Source organism: Pinus tabuliformis, chromosome 3_1, assembly GCF_031772625.1.
Source record: "Pinus tabuliformis cultivar Carrire ecotype Pingquan chromosome 3_1, CPIR1, whole genome shotgun sequence".
Taxonomy (NCBI): Eukaryota; Viridiplantae; Streptophyta; class Pinopsida; order Pinales; family Pinaceae; genus Pinus; species Pinus tabuliformis.
In genome coordinates, this window is record NC_142301.1 from 906,887,431 (window position 1) to 906,905,576 (window position 18,146).

Below are 18,146 nucleotides of genomic sequence, written 5' to 3' on the forward strand. Positions count from 1 at the left end.
ATGGGTAATGCCCCATAATTGCCCTTCAACATGCTTTAAATGAATTTTTGGAGATAATGACCCTCTCTAAGGGAGCATATCCATGATTAAGTAACAAAAAAATATTTATTTTCATCCTTGGAATGGGGTAATCCTCATCAAGGGACATCCTTTGACCAATTAAATCCATTCACTGCTACATGGCATCATTCCATGCAAGGGCACCCCTTTGGCCTCTTTTTTTACCTCATATCATTCTATGGACCCCCTCCAATATAGTGTGTTGGATCATTTCTCCCTTTGAGTGAATAGAATGGGTCCATAATGCCACCTGTCAAGCAAAAACATGTCCTTTGAAGGTTTGATCATATCAACAATGCCATATGACATCCCTTCATACAAAGAGTTTTCCTCCAAATATGTAGAAATCGCCTTCAACATTATTACCTTAGCCCCAAAACATCTCAAAAGGTGAAACATGCCTCCAAATATGTGGAAGCTCCTCCTTTTAGGTTATTTCTCACCCCTCTTTGTCTTCAACATGCCCTAGCCACTTCCTTGAAGTAAGTGTTTCTCCTTTATATTGTGGTTGACCCCTTACCTCATCATAAATCATTCCCTGGACATCATCAAAGCTAGGGAAATCATCTTTTGAGGTTTGCTTCATGCTCACAACATCCATCCACATGATTGTCGACCTTGGTTTCATCCTTGAAACAAGGCACTTCATCAATGATAAAGGAGATGGTAAAATGCAAACCATGTAACCAAGCCCCCAAACATGTGTCAAGTGCACCTGCACAGCCCTCATGGTGAGATGAGTTTCCGAGAAACATTGTCTCTACATCTCTCCATGCAAACCTGTAACCACCACTAAACTCCAATGTACTTATGTTGTGCTAGTGAGAGAAGAAGATCGATGAAAATGCAGACTAAAACATGCATTTCTAGGCAGTAACAACCCTCAAATTAAATGCCAAAAGGGGCATTTGAAAATAAACTTCCGTTGTAGATATATGAGCATCATCAAATAAAGAACACGTGTACAACTTTCACATGTCCCACCCAATATATTTACATCAAAATTATGGTCCCAAAATATTCAGTCTTAGACACATGATCATTTAAAGAATTGTTCAACTAAGCAAAAGAAATAACAAAGCATGCCGAAACTTTTTCATCAGCTTATCTGGCATGGATTAATGACATGTCATGCAGGGGGTATCCGCAAACCAGCATTCCCCCACTTCAAGACAGACCATACATGGCATTCATTTATGTCTAGTTAGAAACCTAACCCTGCAAACATTCATTTCGTAAAGCTTTTCATAAAAGTGCAGTTACAAGTTAACAACATATAGACCTCTTTAATTGAACACTCCAAGGGTAAAAATCCCAAAATGTACATGATAATGAATACCATTATTGACGGCAAGGACTGAACATGTACATACCATTGAATACCATATTGAAGACAAGGTCTAGTAGGACCATAACAATAACCAGAGAGAAGGTAAAATCTGGACAGAAAATCTAAATGAACTGAGATACTTGAGCCTTAAACTGCATCTCTATATTTTACTAACAAAATCTAACCCATGATAACAAACATGTATAACTTCAAACGAAAATAAGCAATAAGAACCTAAGCAAGGATCCCATTTTACCCTTCAAAACAAATAATAAAAATGCAGTCAACTAAAAAATGAGAGGCATATAAGAGGTTTGAATCAGGAAAATATAAATTCAAATATATTGCAAACAAAACTCAGAATTGGAACCTCTAGAGAAAAACTGAACATGCTTTCCTAGGAAGCCCAGAATCATTGCAAGCGACTGAGAACAAAGGGCATGCCATAACATATTTATTATCATTGAACTAAAATAAGCAAAAATCTATCTTCATAAAAACTTACCTTCCAATAAAATCTACAATATCTGGAAACTTCCCAGTATTGCGTTCAGCATTCCGACTGTAAATCTCAACAGACCCATCTTCCATGTAGTGAATCTACCTCCACATATTTGGGAAGAATATTAAAACATCAGAATTGCAAGATAACTACAACACGACACAAATGACAATCAAAGAATAGAAGAAAAAAGGTAAAAAACTTACCTGTGCACGCTCCCCATCATATTTATACTCACAAGTAAACTTTATATCCTGAAATTTATCCAAAATCTCCGAAACTCCTTTCGTAGGTTTGGCCAACATAGGACCAACAGGCACCCCCAAGGTAAATGTACAAACTTCAGGCAACTTGACAACACCCACATCAAGCAAAACCGGAACAATTTTATCATATATTGGCAAGACTGAGTAAACTTGCTTCACTATCCTGCCAGCCTGCATATTAACATATGTAAAAATGAACAAATTATTATCCAAATAAAATGCCAAATGTGGTGACTCACCATGTACTGAATTAGAATATAAATTACCAGTTCTCATAAGTCAAAAATAAAAATACACCTGACCAACTTGGTCATCATGAATGATACAGTGCTTTCACAACATTTCTGCAGGTCCTTACACTACATGAGTACTACCTCACCTGCTACTTGTGCAAAGGTAGGATTAAGAGCAAGAGGCAGCCAAAACACAATCGAAGTAAACGAGAGATCCAGTATTCAATGCATGAACAGAAAGTTATATCAGAAAGGATAATATGTCAAGTATCAACAATGCTTCAAACAGTTGGGTAGTCTTCAATAAGCAGCATTTCATCAGATGCTGGGAGATATTTTCTTTTACTTTGAGTCCAGACACTAAGTAAACAAATCAAGAATTATGTGGATATAACCTAGACAATAACCTCTCTTTCCACTGACAGCAAAGAGAGCACAGAACATACTGTTCAAAGATTATGTGCATAGCCACTTGTGTCAAATGTGCACAATATGATGGTAAAGCATTGGAGAGCTTTGGATAGGGAATAGACTTTTCTGTTACGTAAATGGGCTAACAGAATCTAAATGGAAAATAAGACTACTAAACATATCCGGAAGAAGTTAAATTTAATTTTTTAGGTATAACTCAAGCCTATAATACATGAATAATCAAGACCAAAACTTTGCAAACTCATACAAACCTTTCTACCATATAAGGTCACGAAAGAGCAAATTTTCTCCAGAGTCATGTAACCGAAATGAAGAACTGACAGTCTATGGAGGTGTACTTGGTTTAGTGACATCACACTGCTGTCCATGATCCGAGCCCAGCTATGGTTGTTCAGGGCACAGTCTCACATGTGCCAGAAAGCACCCATCCCCCACACTAGCCTCCTCCAACCAGGCCAGCACTGTTCCCTACTTCCCCTTATGGGATCAAGAGACTGCAGTGTGCACCCCTAACTAGGCCTGACAACCTTCAATCATGCCAAGTTCCAAAGTCCATAGGCACAATCAACAGCCTATGTTCATAATTGACATCCATGCGCACACCTCATCACCTGCATGCTCACAACCAGGAATGCCAACTGTCACCATGACCACTGTGGCAGCCCAACAGCATGCACACCAATACATGTACAATGCAACCCGCCAAGAAGATGAGATATCACTTCATCTTCAGGTGTAAAACCAAACGGACAGTATTGTAACTTAAATTGGCTCCTACGTATAACATGTATGATACGACCATGACATCAAACATAAGGCATAGAATAGTTAATTATTCTATTTTCTATCTCACGCTCTCTATCACAAAACATAGTACAGAATTCTTACACAGTAATACAAACAATGTTACATAATTACATACTATGTTGCTTTGTGTGCATCTTGTTCATTATTTAGTTTATTTCCATTAACGCTTCCTCTTCCATAACTTAATCAGTCCAACCTGTTAAAGTTGCCTCTGATTTGCATCAACGAATCAGATCAATCTGCTTAATACAAGTATACCAAGGTGATAAGTAGATATATTTATTTTTGTTTAATTTAACTAACAGTTATGTGTGTAACAGCACAGAGGGAGAAAGATAAGAAGACACAAATTTCCACCAAAGAAATAAAGGAATGAGCAGCAGAATAGTACAGTACAGCATGAACAGGAAGAGGACTCAGTGGAGATAAAATCGGAGGAAAGGTCCCCTGATTGGATGGATACTCTCAGGAGCTTGGGAGCTGAATGGAGAAGTTCCAAAGCAGACAATGAAAAGATCATCAAAGCAAGAGAAAGGCAAGCAGAGATGAATGCAGTGATTTTGCAGAGCTTATCAAACCCGCAAAGGCAGAAGAAACATGAGCTAGGCACCAGCTATCTAGGCAGGCACAAATCCAAACAAAACCCGTCGGAGATCCACAAGTGGGGATTCGAGACCAATAGAGCAAAAGGCAAAAAGTCAAGATAGGCAAGCAAGTGAAGACACAGTGAGAGGACAAACTCCACTCAGCACTCTGGAAAGAAAGTCAAGCAGCCCTGTCCGGTCATCAAATACTACAAACAAAAGTCACCATCATAAAAGGAGAAGTGGGAAGAACTCAATGCAAAAGAATCCAAGAAGGCAAATCCCCCTACCTTCAATGCAGAAATAAAATAAGGCTGAAGAGGGTAAAGCTTGGATGTTGGGAATGAAGAAATACTTCAGAGTGCATGACTATTCTGAAAACTTGAAGGCAAGAGTAGTCATTTTCAGCTTGAACGGAGAAGTTGATATATGGTGAAAAGATCTTATAAATGTTAAGGACATTAGGGAGAAGAAACCGTCATGAAGTAAGTTCGAGAAATATTTCCGGGGACAGAACTTGTCTGAGAGATACTATGAAAGCAAAGTTAAAGAATTCCACAAGCATAAGCTAGGACAACTTACCATTGATGAGTACACTAACAGATTTTTGGAGTACATTAATAGATTTTTGGAGTGTTGAAGATTATAGTAGGTTTGAAAGGTCTTCAACATAGGCTTGGTGTTTTGGCATTTAGAAGATGGTTTAATGCCTCTTTATGTACTTGCTTGGTGTAGTAAGTGATTTATGTCTTCATTCCTAAGTCTAACTTTGGAAAAGTACAATGATTAAAGTCAATTAATTATTGTGGACTATTAAGTCATTTTCTAAGAATAAATAATTTAAGTATTTAAGTGCCTTAAAAATGATCTCAACATTGATCTCCTACATCTTCTAGAAGAGAGATTAGGGTTAGAGATTTGGGCTTCATGAAAATTATAAAAAGAAACCTAAAGGAGAGATGAAGACACAAGAAGAGAAAGTGACTTTATCTAGTGCGAGTGGTATCAATAGACTGAAGCATAGAGGAGGAAGACTACAAGACAATTCGAGGGCATATCCAAGACGATGAATTGTTGGAGATTGCAAGGTTGAGTTGCTAAAGAGAGAGGGAGTTCGATTTGATTAGAGAAACCTATTTTCCAGGGCCGAATTTCCTAAGGTGCAGTGGCAGCTAAAAGGGAAGGATGAGGGTCGATTTGCTAACAAATTGTTGGCTCAAAATTCTCCACGTTGAGTTCCTTCAGAGACCAATTTCTCGGAGGCTGAATTCATCCAATGGAGGCCGAGTTACAGGGTCCAATGAATATATTTTTCCTTGTAATTCTCTGTGGCTCGAAAACCTTAATTTTCCAAAAAATTTAATGACGGAGAATTGTTGTGGGTATTTATCTGTTGCAATGTGTGATTGATCTCCCCTAATTTTTATTTTTCGTTGCATATAATTTCTAGAGGATAAAATACCAGTGATTTTAATTTTCGACAATTCAAATTTTACTTTGGTTAATTAAATAAATTGTTGGGAATAAATAATTTTCGTGAGAAAATAAACCTGGGATGGTATTAGGAAATTCAACATGGAGTTGTTGAGTTATGTGCCATTTATTAGAGATGAGAAGGTGATGGTTCAAAGGTACCTCAATGAATTACTCCAAAAGCTTACAAAAATAGGATTGAATTTGATAAGCCAAGAACATTAGAGGACACCATCCGAAAGGCCACATATTGCTATGAGCAATCCAAACAAAAATTTGAGTTCAAAACAAACTGGAAAAAGAAAGATAAGACCCACTTCAAGGAAAAAGAGTCGAAATCCTCAAGATATAAGCAAGGAAAGTGGAATGCAAAGATCACCACTCCTGCTAAGAATGAAGGTCAACAAAAATCCACTACTGCTAACAAAAACTGAGCCACTAAACAAGCGTGAGAAGAGGTTGAGCGGTTAATGAAACGGCTCGTGCGGTGGTGCACATGTGGATAGAACCATCGGCACAGGAGTTGTCCTCAACAACAGCAGAATGGCACAAACTTGTACAATGTGCAAGAGGCAACAACAGTGAACGATGTGGCTTAGAATATACCATGAACTCACACCACATTGAACAATAGGCGAATGATGTGCGTTAGAATATACCATAAATTTACACAACATTAGACAATAGGTAGGCAAAACCATCAAGCTTCAATAATCGAAATAGAAGGTATGGTTGTTAACCAAAGTATTTCAATTTTAATTGACCTGGGTTCTATTTTCAACTATATCAGCCTAAAGGTTGCAGAGAAATGTGCTTTGCAAAAGAAAACCCATGAGAAATCGTGGTTGGTTCAGCTAGCCATGGGAGCCAAAAGACAAGTGACAGACATCGTGGAGTCATGCTCCATGACACTACGGGGCATGTCTACTTCAATCACTCTCAACCTTTTATCGTTGAACTCGAACGACGTTCTAATCAACATCGATTGGTTAGCAGCCCATTGAACCAAAAATTATTGCTACAACAAGTCGTTGGAGTGCCTCCTTGACAATGGTAAGGAAGTGACGTTGCAAGGGATAAAGAAGCTTGTCACACTCAGGAAAATGTCAACACTGCAATTGAAAAGATATGACACGAAGGGGTGTGCATTGTATGCAATACAAGTGACCAGCGAGTCAGAAACATGGAAATGTAAACTCACCCAGTGTTAGAGCAATTCAATGATGTTTCTCCAAAAGAAATACCAAGATTACCACCCAAGAGGGTCATTGACATTACCATTCCTGGGACAGTGTCAGCCTCGAAAGCTCCATATCCTATCAGTGTGCTAGAACTTCTAGAGTTGAAGATGTAGCTGAAAGAAATGCTAGATAAAGAATACATTAGACCTAGAGTGTCCACCTAAGCAGCCCCAACATTCTTTGTAAAGAAGGATCGCATGTTGCGATTGTGCATTGATTACCAATAGTTGAATAAAGCTACAATGAAGAACAAGTACCCGCTACCTAAGATCTATGACTTGCTTGACCAATAAAGAGGAGATGCAATGTTCTCAAAAATAGATTTGAGGTTTGGGTACCATCGGGTCTAGATTAAGGACGAAGACATCCACAAGGCAACCTTCAATACAAGATATGTGCACTATGAGCTTGTAGTGGTGCCATTTGGGCTCACAAATGCACCAACCACATTCATGTGCCTGAGGAACAACGCCCTCATATCGTATTTGAACAAATTTATATTGGTTTTTGTGGATGACATCATCGTTTATTTGAAAACCAGAGAAGAGCATAAAGAGCATTTGAAAGCAGTGTATTCTTCCAAACACAAGTTCAATACTTGGGATATGTCATTTCAAAAGGAGTGGTTGTGTACCCCAAAAAGATCAAGGCCATAATGGAGTGGCCTACTTCGTGGGAGGTCAAAGAAGTCAAAACCTTCATGGGTTTGGCCAATATCACAGACGGTTCATTCGATATATTTCAAGGATCAGTCACACAATCACGGATTTAGAAAGAAAATGAGTCAAATTAAAATGGACATCAAAGAATACAATGAATTTTGAGAAGCTTGAGAAATTACTCACAAGTGCACCTATTTTGAGAATAACATATCCAATGAAGGACTTTCTAGTTTGTACAGATGCTTCTAATGAAATACTTGGAAGAGTTCTAATGCAAGAAGGACATGTGAATTGTTATGAATCAAGGAAATTAAATGAACATGAGAAGAACTATGTTACTCACGACTTAGAGCTTGCAGCAAAAGTGCATGCTTTAAAATTGTGGAGGCCCTACTAGCATAGGAGAAAGTTTGTATTGATGTCAGATCATGGAGGGTTGAGATACTTGTTGAAACAGGCAAAGTTACATGTTAAACAAGCCAAATGGTTGGTTTGATCAGCGAATTCGATTTTTAGATCAAGAACATTAAAGGCAAGGAAAATAAAGGATCAAATGCACTTAGTAGAAGTCTACAAGTGGCTCATCTGGTAATCGTGAGCATTTTTTAACTTGACATCAAGGAAAGGATCAAAGAGGCATTGCTCCAGGATGGGCATTACCAACATGTGAAGGAGAGTTTGCAAAAGAAGCCAGAGGGATCAATGAGCATGAGCCACAAGCTCACTAATGATGGTATGTGCCTTGTATAACTGACTTAAGGAAGCTCATCATGGATAAATTTCATAAGAGACCATACTGAGGTCATCTTGGTTACGAAAAAATGATAATAACCATAAGGAAAATATATTATTGGTCAGGATTAAAGAAGGAAGTTGTGGAATACACTGCCAAGTACCTGAAATGCCAACAAGCCAAAGTAGAATGTAGGTGTCTAGCTAGATTGCTACGACCAATCCCAATTCCCAAGTGGAAGTGGTAGGTCATATCCATTTCATCTCGGGATTATCGAAAACAAACAAACAGCATGATCCCAACATGGTGGTAGTGGACAAGTTGAGTAACTATCGAGTTCACCACAAAGCCATTGATATAGCTCAGATATTTATGAAGGAAATATTCAAATTGCATATGTACCTAAGAAAATCATCTCAGATTGGGACGCCAAGTTCACTTCCATATTTTACCCCCAAGTCAGGTGCTAATGCGAGAGAGTTATCATGATATGACCGCTCTAAGTGGTAGATGGAAACAGCTGGGAAAACATGCATTGTCCTCAGCCTCAGCGTACACTGCAATTTATGTGACGCAGCCTCACACTCTTCTCATTACGATCTACAAGCACATCTGCATCAGGGTCATTATGAGTAATAATCATGCTTCGATCAACTCAAAGAAGGTTAATTCATGGCAATTGAATGTTGGGGCGTATAAAATGTTTATACAGGGAACCCTTCTCACAGAACTTGGCGTTGAGTCTCAATTTGCAAGAGAAACGGTGAGCATTGGTAGGCTATGACAGCAATCGTGGCCATCCTCTCGCAAGCAGCATCTCCACCAACACTTGGTGTACTGGTCTTCTCTCCTCTTTGGTGATTTGGTCTTGTTGTTCACTATATATGGGGAATGGACAGACCAAATGCCTTCCTTTGGTCCTTGAGCGAGGCAGTCCCCGCACTCAAACTACACTTTCATATTGGGAGATGGTGGCCAATAGCAAGCGTGCTAACAGTTGGGCAAACTCACCAAGTCGAGGGCTAAGCTCCATTCCACTCCTTTCAACACTCATGCTCTACGTTGTGGCTTCACAAAGGCATTATGCTCTCCTCAATTATGTCATGGAACCAGGTCCATGGGTCGTCTATGGAGACTTGAGTTTGTATGCAGTTCCAACATGGCAATCGTTCGAGACGTTGTTGCATCTTACTCTACTCTAACAGCATGGCTCATGTCAGTGACTCAAAGTCCTGGCAGTGTTCATGGGATGCAACCTTCATTTAGCAGCTTGTCCCCGCAACGTTGTTGGTTTATTCCTTGGCAAGCTTGTTGAACTCTCCTTACCCGTCCTTGTTAATTAATTTCAAAGTTGTTACCTGTCCTCGAAAACTTTGGGGTCAAGAGCCAATTTCATAGCCTTTTGTAACTTTCTAGAATCCAACTTCAGTCGTGTTTCTAGTACTGAATGATACTTTAGTCAAGCATAGTATTTGCAATCTCAAGACATTAAATTGATGGTCGCGGGTTGGTTTCCACTACGATCACCAAGTAATGTTGTTTGTACTCCTTTTTCAAAGTAATATAATGCCGAACTTCAAACAAAAAAAGTTCACTTCCAATTTTTGGAAGGCATTGTTTGTTGGTTTTCGAACCCAACTAGCTTTTAGTACCGCATATCATCATCATACAAATGGCCACACAGAAAGAGCGAACAAAATTTTAGAGGACATGTTGAGCATGTATGTCATGAGTCAACCAAACAAGTGGGAAGATTTCCTACCATTAGTGGAATATGCATAGAACAATAAGTATCAGGAGTCACTAAAGATTTGTCCTTTTGAGGCACTATGTGCCAAAAATGTAACACCCTTATTACCGAGGATGACCCCGTGAACAGACTGGTTCTTGGACTTTGACATGTTGAATGAAATGGAGCAAGAAGTAATCAAGATTAGGGAGAAATTGAAAGCAACCCAAGATAGGCGAAACAGTTATGCAACCCAACAAAGAATGCACAAAGAATTCCAAGAAGGAGAGCATGTATATGTTAGCATCAGACAAAGGAAAATCTCACTAAAAGTGGGGTCTTGTGCTTAGTTGGCACCCAGATTTTGTGGACCATTTCAGATATTGGCAATAGTCCGACCAATGGCTTATAGAGTGGCCTTTACACCCACAGTAAAAGCATATGATGTTTTTCTTGCTTGAGAAGTATGTACATGACACTAATCATATTGTTGATTGCTCTGTGATATAGGTGGAACACAAAGGAGAGTTCCAACTAGAACCACTATGCATCTTGGACAGAAGACCCTAGTATTCAAAACTGGCCAGTTCGAAACATAAAACAGTCAAACCAACTGGTTCATTGGGCCGAGCTATCCAACCGATAGAAAAACTCGTTTTAATCCTTGCGGGATGGGGTTTCAGCGTTTAATCAGCCATAAACCAACTAGTTTAATTCCACGTCAACAATAGACCCCATGGGAGGCGGTTTTGTGTTTTTTGAAGCAGTGTTGAAGGAAACTAGGGGTTGTTTCCCTCCAAAAATAGCCCCTCCAAGCCTTTGAAAGGATGTCTCCCTTCCTATGAAACTGGATTCGTCTTATAGGCCCCACAAAACCCGAATCAATCCTGTCCGACACGATTCTCTCGAGATTCATGTCCAAAAACCATGACACGTTGTGTCCTATTTTGACATGTCGAATCCGACTGTGTGTCACGATTTTGGCAGTGTGTCCTGTTTTCCAGGACTCATTAGGCAGCAAAAGTGACCTGTGCGGGTATGAAAAGGCCACATTTGGTCATTACAGCCACGCATATTTTCATTTGGCAAGCGTTTTGGCAGCTTAATGATCAAGTCTAGGCCCTAGTATTGATATGCTATTCATGGTAATGTTAAATTCTTAAAGTAAAAGTGACATTCTCCTTAATCTTCATTATTTCTAACATTACCATGAAATGACTCAGGATGTTTGAGAGTGGTTCCGGCCTCATTGGATTTCATATGGAGAAAGTAGAATTTTAGATTTCATTCAAAATCCAGCAGACTTATCAGTTTTTCAGGATTTTAGGATTGGGGGATTGCAATGTTTCCATTGAATTTTGTCATGTATTAGGGTATCGAACCCGTATTTAATCAAGAGCACCAATCCCTCTATGTACCTTGATGTTAGTGACATTGGTTGTCAAACTCCTGTATCATGACCCTCCTAAAAATGTACGCATCACTCAAACAAAATCTTGACTTGGCATGTTATGCTTGTTCTATCTTATGTTAATGCTTAAAGGGTGATATTAATTACAAAGATCCCTATATAGATACAGAGGTAATGACAAAGATACCTCTGCATATTAATGCTTAGAGAGTGATATTAATGACAAAGATCCTGATTTTCCAACAAGACTAGAAAATTAGACATCTCTCGTGGTGGCAAGAGGGCCAAGCATAAGAAATAGATAATAGATTGACATGTATTTGAATTTTGTATGTACTATGCATGCTAATAGCTATAGATGAAGATCTATATTTGAAATCAATAAATTTGTATCATTAATTAAAATTTGTGTAAGAAATATCTAGTTTTTAATATATATATATATATATATATATATTAATAAAATAATATATAACGAATCCTACGTGTCTTGTTTTGGGAGGTCAACATGTCCAAATCCGACACCACGAATCCCGAATCCCGAATCCTCGTGTCAGGTGACTTAGCTCCCCTCTCATTGGCCTCACACATCTCATTTGGAGTTTTTGTGAGTTGGAGTAGTGGAACAACATAGATTTTGGGCTGAGTAGCCACCATGCCTCTAAAAACCAAGGATATTGCATGAGCTCATTGTGATATGATTGATGGCAAAATTATCTGCAAATATGGCCAAAAATCTATCGAAGGATGGGGTATTTATAGGTTCAAACAACAATTGGCTCAGATAGGAGGCCATGTAAAGCCATGTAGAGCACCAAATGGATTAATAGGGCATATTAGGCCAAAATACCTTCATAAGTTTAAAACTCAAGTCACTCGACCAGCTGAGAAGTTTGCAACTCAAGCAATTGAAAAGTTTGGAAGTTGAGACTCAACCAACTGAGTTTGATCATGATGAGAAGTGATCATGTTGATCGCTGATACGTAGACTTGTAGTAGGCCAATGGCCCAATAGTTTGTAGCATTGTTTTTGGACTCTAGAGGCGATTTAGAACCTCATTGATTATTATTTTGTTATTGATATGTATTGCACTGAGTACAATTTTGTTATATTCACTTTTACATGTTATACAGATGAGCAAACTTTGCATATTTTGTCTCTATGGGTTTGGAATCATGGTTTTAAATCTTAAAAGTAATTTTTTCTCAATAAAAAAAATATTTATTTCATGTATTTTTTTAAAGACCTATTCATTGAGATCTGACCAATCTTGGTTTGCCCTGTTCCGATTTGAAACCCGATTTGATATGTGGATTGGGCAGGTCACCGGTTCTAGTACCACGCTCTAGAATCGAGTAATAGAGCAAGTCAAGGTGCAATGGAAGCACATTGGACTCAATGAAGCCACTTGAGAGATGGCAAAACAAGTAAGGATATTATACCCATTTTTGCTTAATGATTAAGTCATGTAATAGTTGTGATTATAAAGCTCAATTTTGTCCACTGGGTTCGACGAATTTAATCCTTCGAATTCAAAATTCGTCAAACCTCAGAACAATTCGAACAAATTTGTTTATGTTCGCCGAACTTTATGCCAAACACGAACACGAATTTTATGCCGAACACGAACACAAACTTTATGCCGAACACGATCACGAACAAATTCACCAAAAATTCGTTGAAGTTCATTTCAAAGTTTTGTGATTCGACCTTTTTCCATCATTTATAATTAAAAAAATAAAATTGAAATGGTATGTTTGGTAACCCTAGTGAACTTGAGGCTAAAACTTGGCGACACGCGAAAATCTACCTCACACACAGTCACACTCGCTCACTCCACCACCAACCTGTGAGATAATCGGGCCTTTGGGAGTTGGATAACTAGCCATCGAGAAGTTGGATAACTAGGTCATTGGGGCATGTGGAATTATTGAAAAAAGGAGAAAGGTTTTTGATCCGATTGACAAACTTTTCTAATGGGAACAATAAAAAATCTTCTTCAAGTAATGTTTTTGTCAACCAATCCATTGAGAGGGTTTAATCATCATAATGAATAATGAATTTTTGTCTAGTTCAGTTAATAGAATTCACTAACTAAAACAACAATTATATTTTTGTCACTTTATAGTTTTGTTAATCAGCATATAATTCCATTGTGATGTATTGTCGACGGAATAATTTGTAATTGTCTGTATGGATTTAGTGAAAGTTAATGGTGATTTTTTGCTTCTTATGGGGTAATCTACATGATTTATTTGTGAAGAACTATGGCTAAATGTGTTTTTCAGCCTGTTTAAATTTAAATTTTATATAATATTTCAAATTTTATATGTCGAATTTTATGCCAAATTTTATCAGCAAAATTTAAGGTGCCGAACTTTATTCGAATTTCAAGGTCGCCGAACTCGAACACGAACACAGTGACTTAGCTTGGGCCTAGGGTTTGCTCTCTAAACCCTCACTTTATCTCTGTTTTACTTCAGCTGTCATAAATCCTTCATAACAGTGATATAAGTGCCCTAAAATCACATCTAAATGGTCTTAAAACCTAAAAATTCCTTGATAAAATTTGACTTGTGTTTTGGCTACTTGGGCATTGTTCATTAGGCCTAGATCTATTCATTTTCTTGCTGGAAAATCACTGCATAACTGAATAATCAGATATGATATTTTCTTAATATTGCATCTCAAAGGGCTGAAGAATCTAGTGTCAGTTTCAAAAACTTGTTTTAGCATTTGATGAATTTTCGGCATTTCTTGGCATAAGTCATTGCACTCATAGCTCACTGCTTGTTCAGTTTTCTTACTGCTGTAATAGGTGATTTCAGATCTCATATATTATGAACATAACATCTTAGGTGGGTTAAAATTCATAAATTTACATCGGCAAGTCATTAGGCAGCTTATTGGTCATTTTACGTTTTAGATTGTTTGGCAGTTTCTTGGATTGAAGTGATATACTTACTGTTGTCCTATGCTTCTTCATGGGTGGCTCCTTCATGATTAAATTGGCTCATACTGGTTTATATTGTTAAGTTCTAATAATTGTTTTTCTTATGTTAAATTTGAGAATTTGTTAACTTGGTACTTAAACCACTCAAAACGTCTAAGCTCTAAATCTTCTAATCTGGTTGATACGCTAATTGACATTGTCATTGAAGCATTGTCAGATAAGTGCTCTACGTTAAGTTCATAATTTTGTTCTCTTTCATAATCTTAAGAAGCTTTGGTAATTTTACTGTTTATCTTGAGAAATTAGCATCTTAAGTTTTAATTGAGCATCTTTCATTATTGGCATTGTCTAAGAACATAATCGTGGCATAAGATTGTTAATTGAATATCTTGAGTAATTGGCGTCTTGTGGATTCGACATTGGCACTAAATTATTGGCACTTTCTTGGTTGTAAGATTGCATTTTGATTTACAAGTACTCTTGTCTTTAAAGAATCATCATAGCTTAAGTACTTAAACCTTAAGCGACCTTAACTAAGAATTTCACTCATAATCACTGCAACCCTTTCCCGTCTAGCTTGAGGTATTCACCCCTTTTTAGTGGTTAACACAGTGACATTACAGTCATCAGAGCCACGATCTCTACAGCGCTAGAGGCACTGGGTGATTGGAACACAAGGGGAGGTATCATTAATCAAGCCTATGTTTGCTTCTCATTGGCTTCCATCCCACAACCTGCTCTAAAGATTGATCTCAAAACAGTTAAGAGGGAGTTTCGATTTAGACTAGGCATATAATTTAAAAGTAACCAAGATCCTTGCATTACACCTAGTTTCTAGAACTTGCATCTCATATAGGTTAGTTGCTCATTTAAGCAGCAGTTGTCCATCCTATTACTTGGTCTTGATTTGTAATAAGCAATAATTTTAACTCCATAAGGGGTTAATTCTAAATCTAATTGAATCCTTAAGTCTTGCTAAATTAAACCAAGTAAGTAGGCCACTCAACTGTGTCTCCAGTGTAAGTTGGTTCCCAAATTGTCTTTCATTCTCTCATCATCATAGGGTCTACCCCCCATAGCCTGTTGTTGGGAGACAGCTAGAACAGAGTGGGCAGGGATCCAAGTGACAGCCCCCGCCTTGAGTCGTTGAAGCGGAAACTATACAATCTGAGTGACAACAATGCCAACATGGAGGCCATGGATAGCTGAGACATTATGTATAAACATAAAAGATTTGATGTGAATTTTAATTGGTTAGAACATGGATCCAAGTCTAAGGGAGGAAGGAGAAGTTGGAGAGTGGTCTTTGGTGGCATAACAGAGCAAGCCACCACCTCACACATGGCAAGATGTGATTGGATGAGGAGAGTGCAAATGATTTGTCCAGCAAAGTGAGGGAAGGCAAACTCGCAACATGTCTAGATAAGAAGGGCCTCAAGAAAAACAAGAGGCAAGAAGGAAAAATGAGTGAACAAAAGAGAGGACAAAATAGAAAAGAATTATGAAAACATTGACCAACAGCGCAAGAGCAATGTTGGAGTTATATTTGAGAACTATTCTCTAAAATTTTGAGTCTATTCCCTTGTATTGGTGTGTTGAAGTTGTTGAACTATGGTGTCCAAGCCTAAATGGCTAGTGGGAGGCTCGATGGGGAATTGAACTACGAGTGCTTGCCAAGTAAGTTAATAAATCACTAATTGCTTGCTTAAAAAGTTGATAAACCACTTAGTGCTTGCTAAAGGGGTTAATAAACCACTCAACTACTTGTTGTAAGGTTGATAAACCACTAAACGGGGTAGTTGAACCACTATGGTGCTTGTTGAAAGGAATTGATAAACCACTAAGTGCTTCCTAAGAACATTGATAAACCACTTAGTGCTTGCTAAGTAAGTTGATAAACCCCTTGGACATTGGGCTATAGACTCCTGTAGTGCTTACCTTGAAAATACAGCTAATAAACCACCTAGATTGTAGATTCAGACTCTTCGAACTAAGCAATAACCCAACTAAGCTCTCGGTGAATTCCCTGAGCAAGCATCCTCTTAGACTTTGGATCCAGGTCGAGGGTAGTCAACTACAAGAAAGATTGTGGTGCGGCTGGCCTATGGTTGCGTGGAGAATTGAAGGCCCTCCTTCAATTGTCAACCATTTCAAGTTATTTAGAAAGGTAGAAAGACCTATGCATGAATGAACTATGGGTAATGAAATTGCCTGATATATTATTGGCAAATTTATGGTTTAGCATCACTCATGAAAGGTTGTTGAATTCGATGCTTGTTCATGGTGAATGAGTTGTCTCATATGTCTCTACAGATATGTTGAACCTCTGCTACTATGTGATGGTTATTATTTTCATGAACTACCCAGCTGTTATATGATTATGTCTAGTTGTATGACGTCTCTATGAAGTTGTTATCACAATTGTTTTCCAACCATTTGACATGTTTATGAATTGATTGTTTCATTGCTACACTTAAGATTGTAGCATATTTTATGTATTGTGTTACATAAAGACTCAGTTAGAACTTAGAGCTAATAGTCCCTTGGTTTCGTAGCAATGTCATCATCTTGTTGTTTATGCAATCTTGTATAATGTTACGATACCATGAGGTACATTGATTAATGCTTGGTCTGTAGTGATCATGTGAAGTTTATCCTTTGGAACCACCTAATTCTATGCTCGGTCCATGATGTCAAGTAGGCCCTATTGGTGTATTTGGACTCACTTTGACCTAGCATCGTGCCTCTGATGGCTCATTCTCAATCCTTCACTAGTGTCTTAGAGAACTAGTGCTTTGGCAAAAACATTGGTTCTTCAAGGAATCCTGTTAATTTCCTTTAAGTCTCTCATTCTACAAGTCCTAGTGGAAATCCAAAGTTTGTCCGGGCCAAATAGTTCTCTAAAAGGACTTTGTAACCAGACCCAATATTGTCTTATTTTCCAAGTGTCGTTTATATATGAATACAAGAGGGGGAAGATTCCAAAACTTTTTCACAGATACAACTAGTAATCCAAGTATCTAAATGGGCATGGCGCATCCATATTGAAAACTAGACTGGATTCAAATGGGACCAGATTTGTTTATAATTGTTAGTTATAACGAAAGATTTGAGGTGGGACCTGCATTGGTGGTTCATAAGCGCAAGCCTCGTATTTGTTTTGCTTGAGAGGTTGAAAGTGTATCTAGGAACTTGGGGTTAGTACATAGTGTACACCTTCATCAAGTCGAAATGTCTATTGAGCTGAATTACTCTTGACGCAACTATGTAATTTGAAGTTCTAGGGCCTGGGGGTATGTCAAAAATGGAAATTGTTCAACAACCTGATTTGGCTTGGAACTGAATATAATGTAAAGTTCTTGCATAACATAAAAAGGGTTGGGCCTAGTGGAACCCGCAAGCCTCTCTTGACATGGCACTTCCATGTGGCCCTAATAAGGTATGGGGGCCACACAGGAACTTATCAATGTTAACACCCTAGACTTCATCATCAAACAAGCAATTTGAGCAGCATGATCATGAGGAGCCCAGATCAACAGCTCACAATCACCCCTAGGCCGCCTGGTCCATCATAGTTTAACATGGGTCGTTCTAACATGGGGATTCCAATCATGGGTCCCCCATTAAATAGGTCACCACAATCAGAGGTTTAGATTGAGGCGCAATATTAAAATCCACCTAGATTTGGTTGGTGGTATCAGCAGGGAGCCTCACCCAAGGTGATGTGGC

The 18,146-nt window shown here is 38.3% G+C and overlaps 1 protein-coding gene across 5 annotated transcripts in view; it reads right to left on the bottom strand.

Annotated features, from left to right (window-relative positions):
- The window catches only part of LOC149190588 (DNA ligase 1-like), a 309,510-nt gene that overhangs the window by 217,634 nt on the left and 73,730 nt on the right, over positions 1-18,146 (bottom strand). For all 5 annotated transcript variants that reach the window (XR_016256001.1, XR_016256000.1, XM_089412213.1 and 2 more), the window contains exons 5-6: positions 2,099-2,329; positions 1,896-1,990 (exon numbers count right to left, since the gene is read on the bottom strand). Coding sequence is in view for 3 of the 5 variants with exons in the window: in XM_089412213.1 (XP_089268339.1) it covers positions 1,896-1,990; positions 2,099-2,329 (326 nt within the window). In the remaining 2 variants the exon portion in view is untranslated. The remainder of the gene's footprint in view (positions 1-1,895; positions 1,991-2,098; positions 2,330-18,146) is intronic.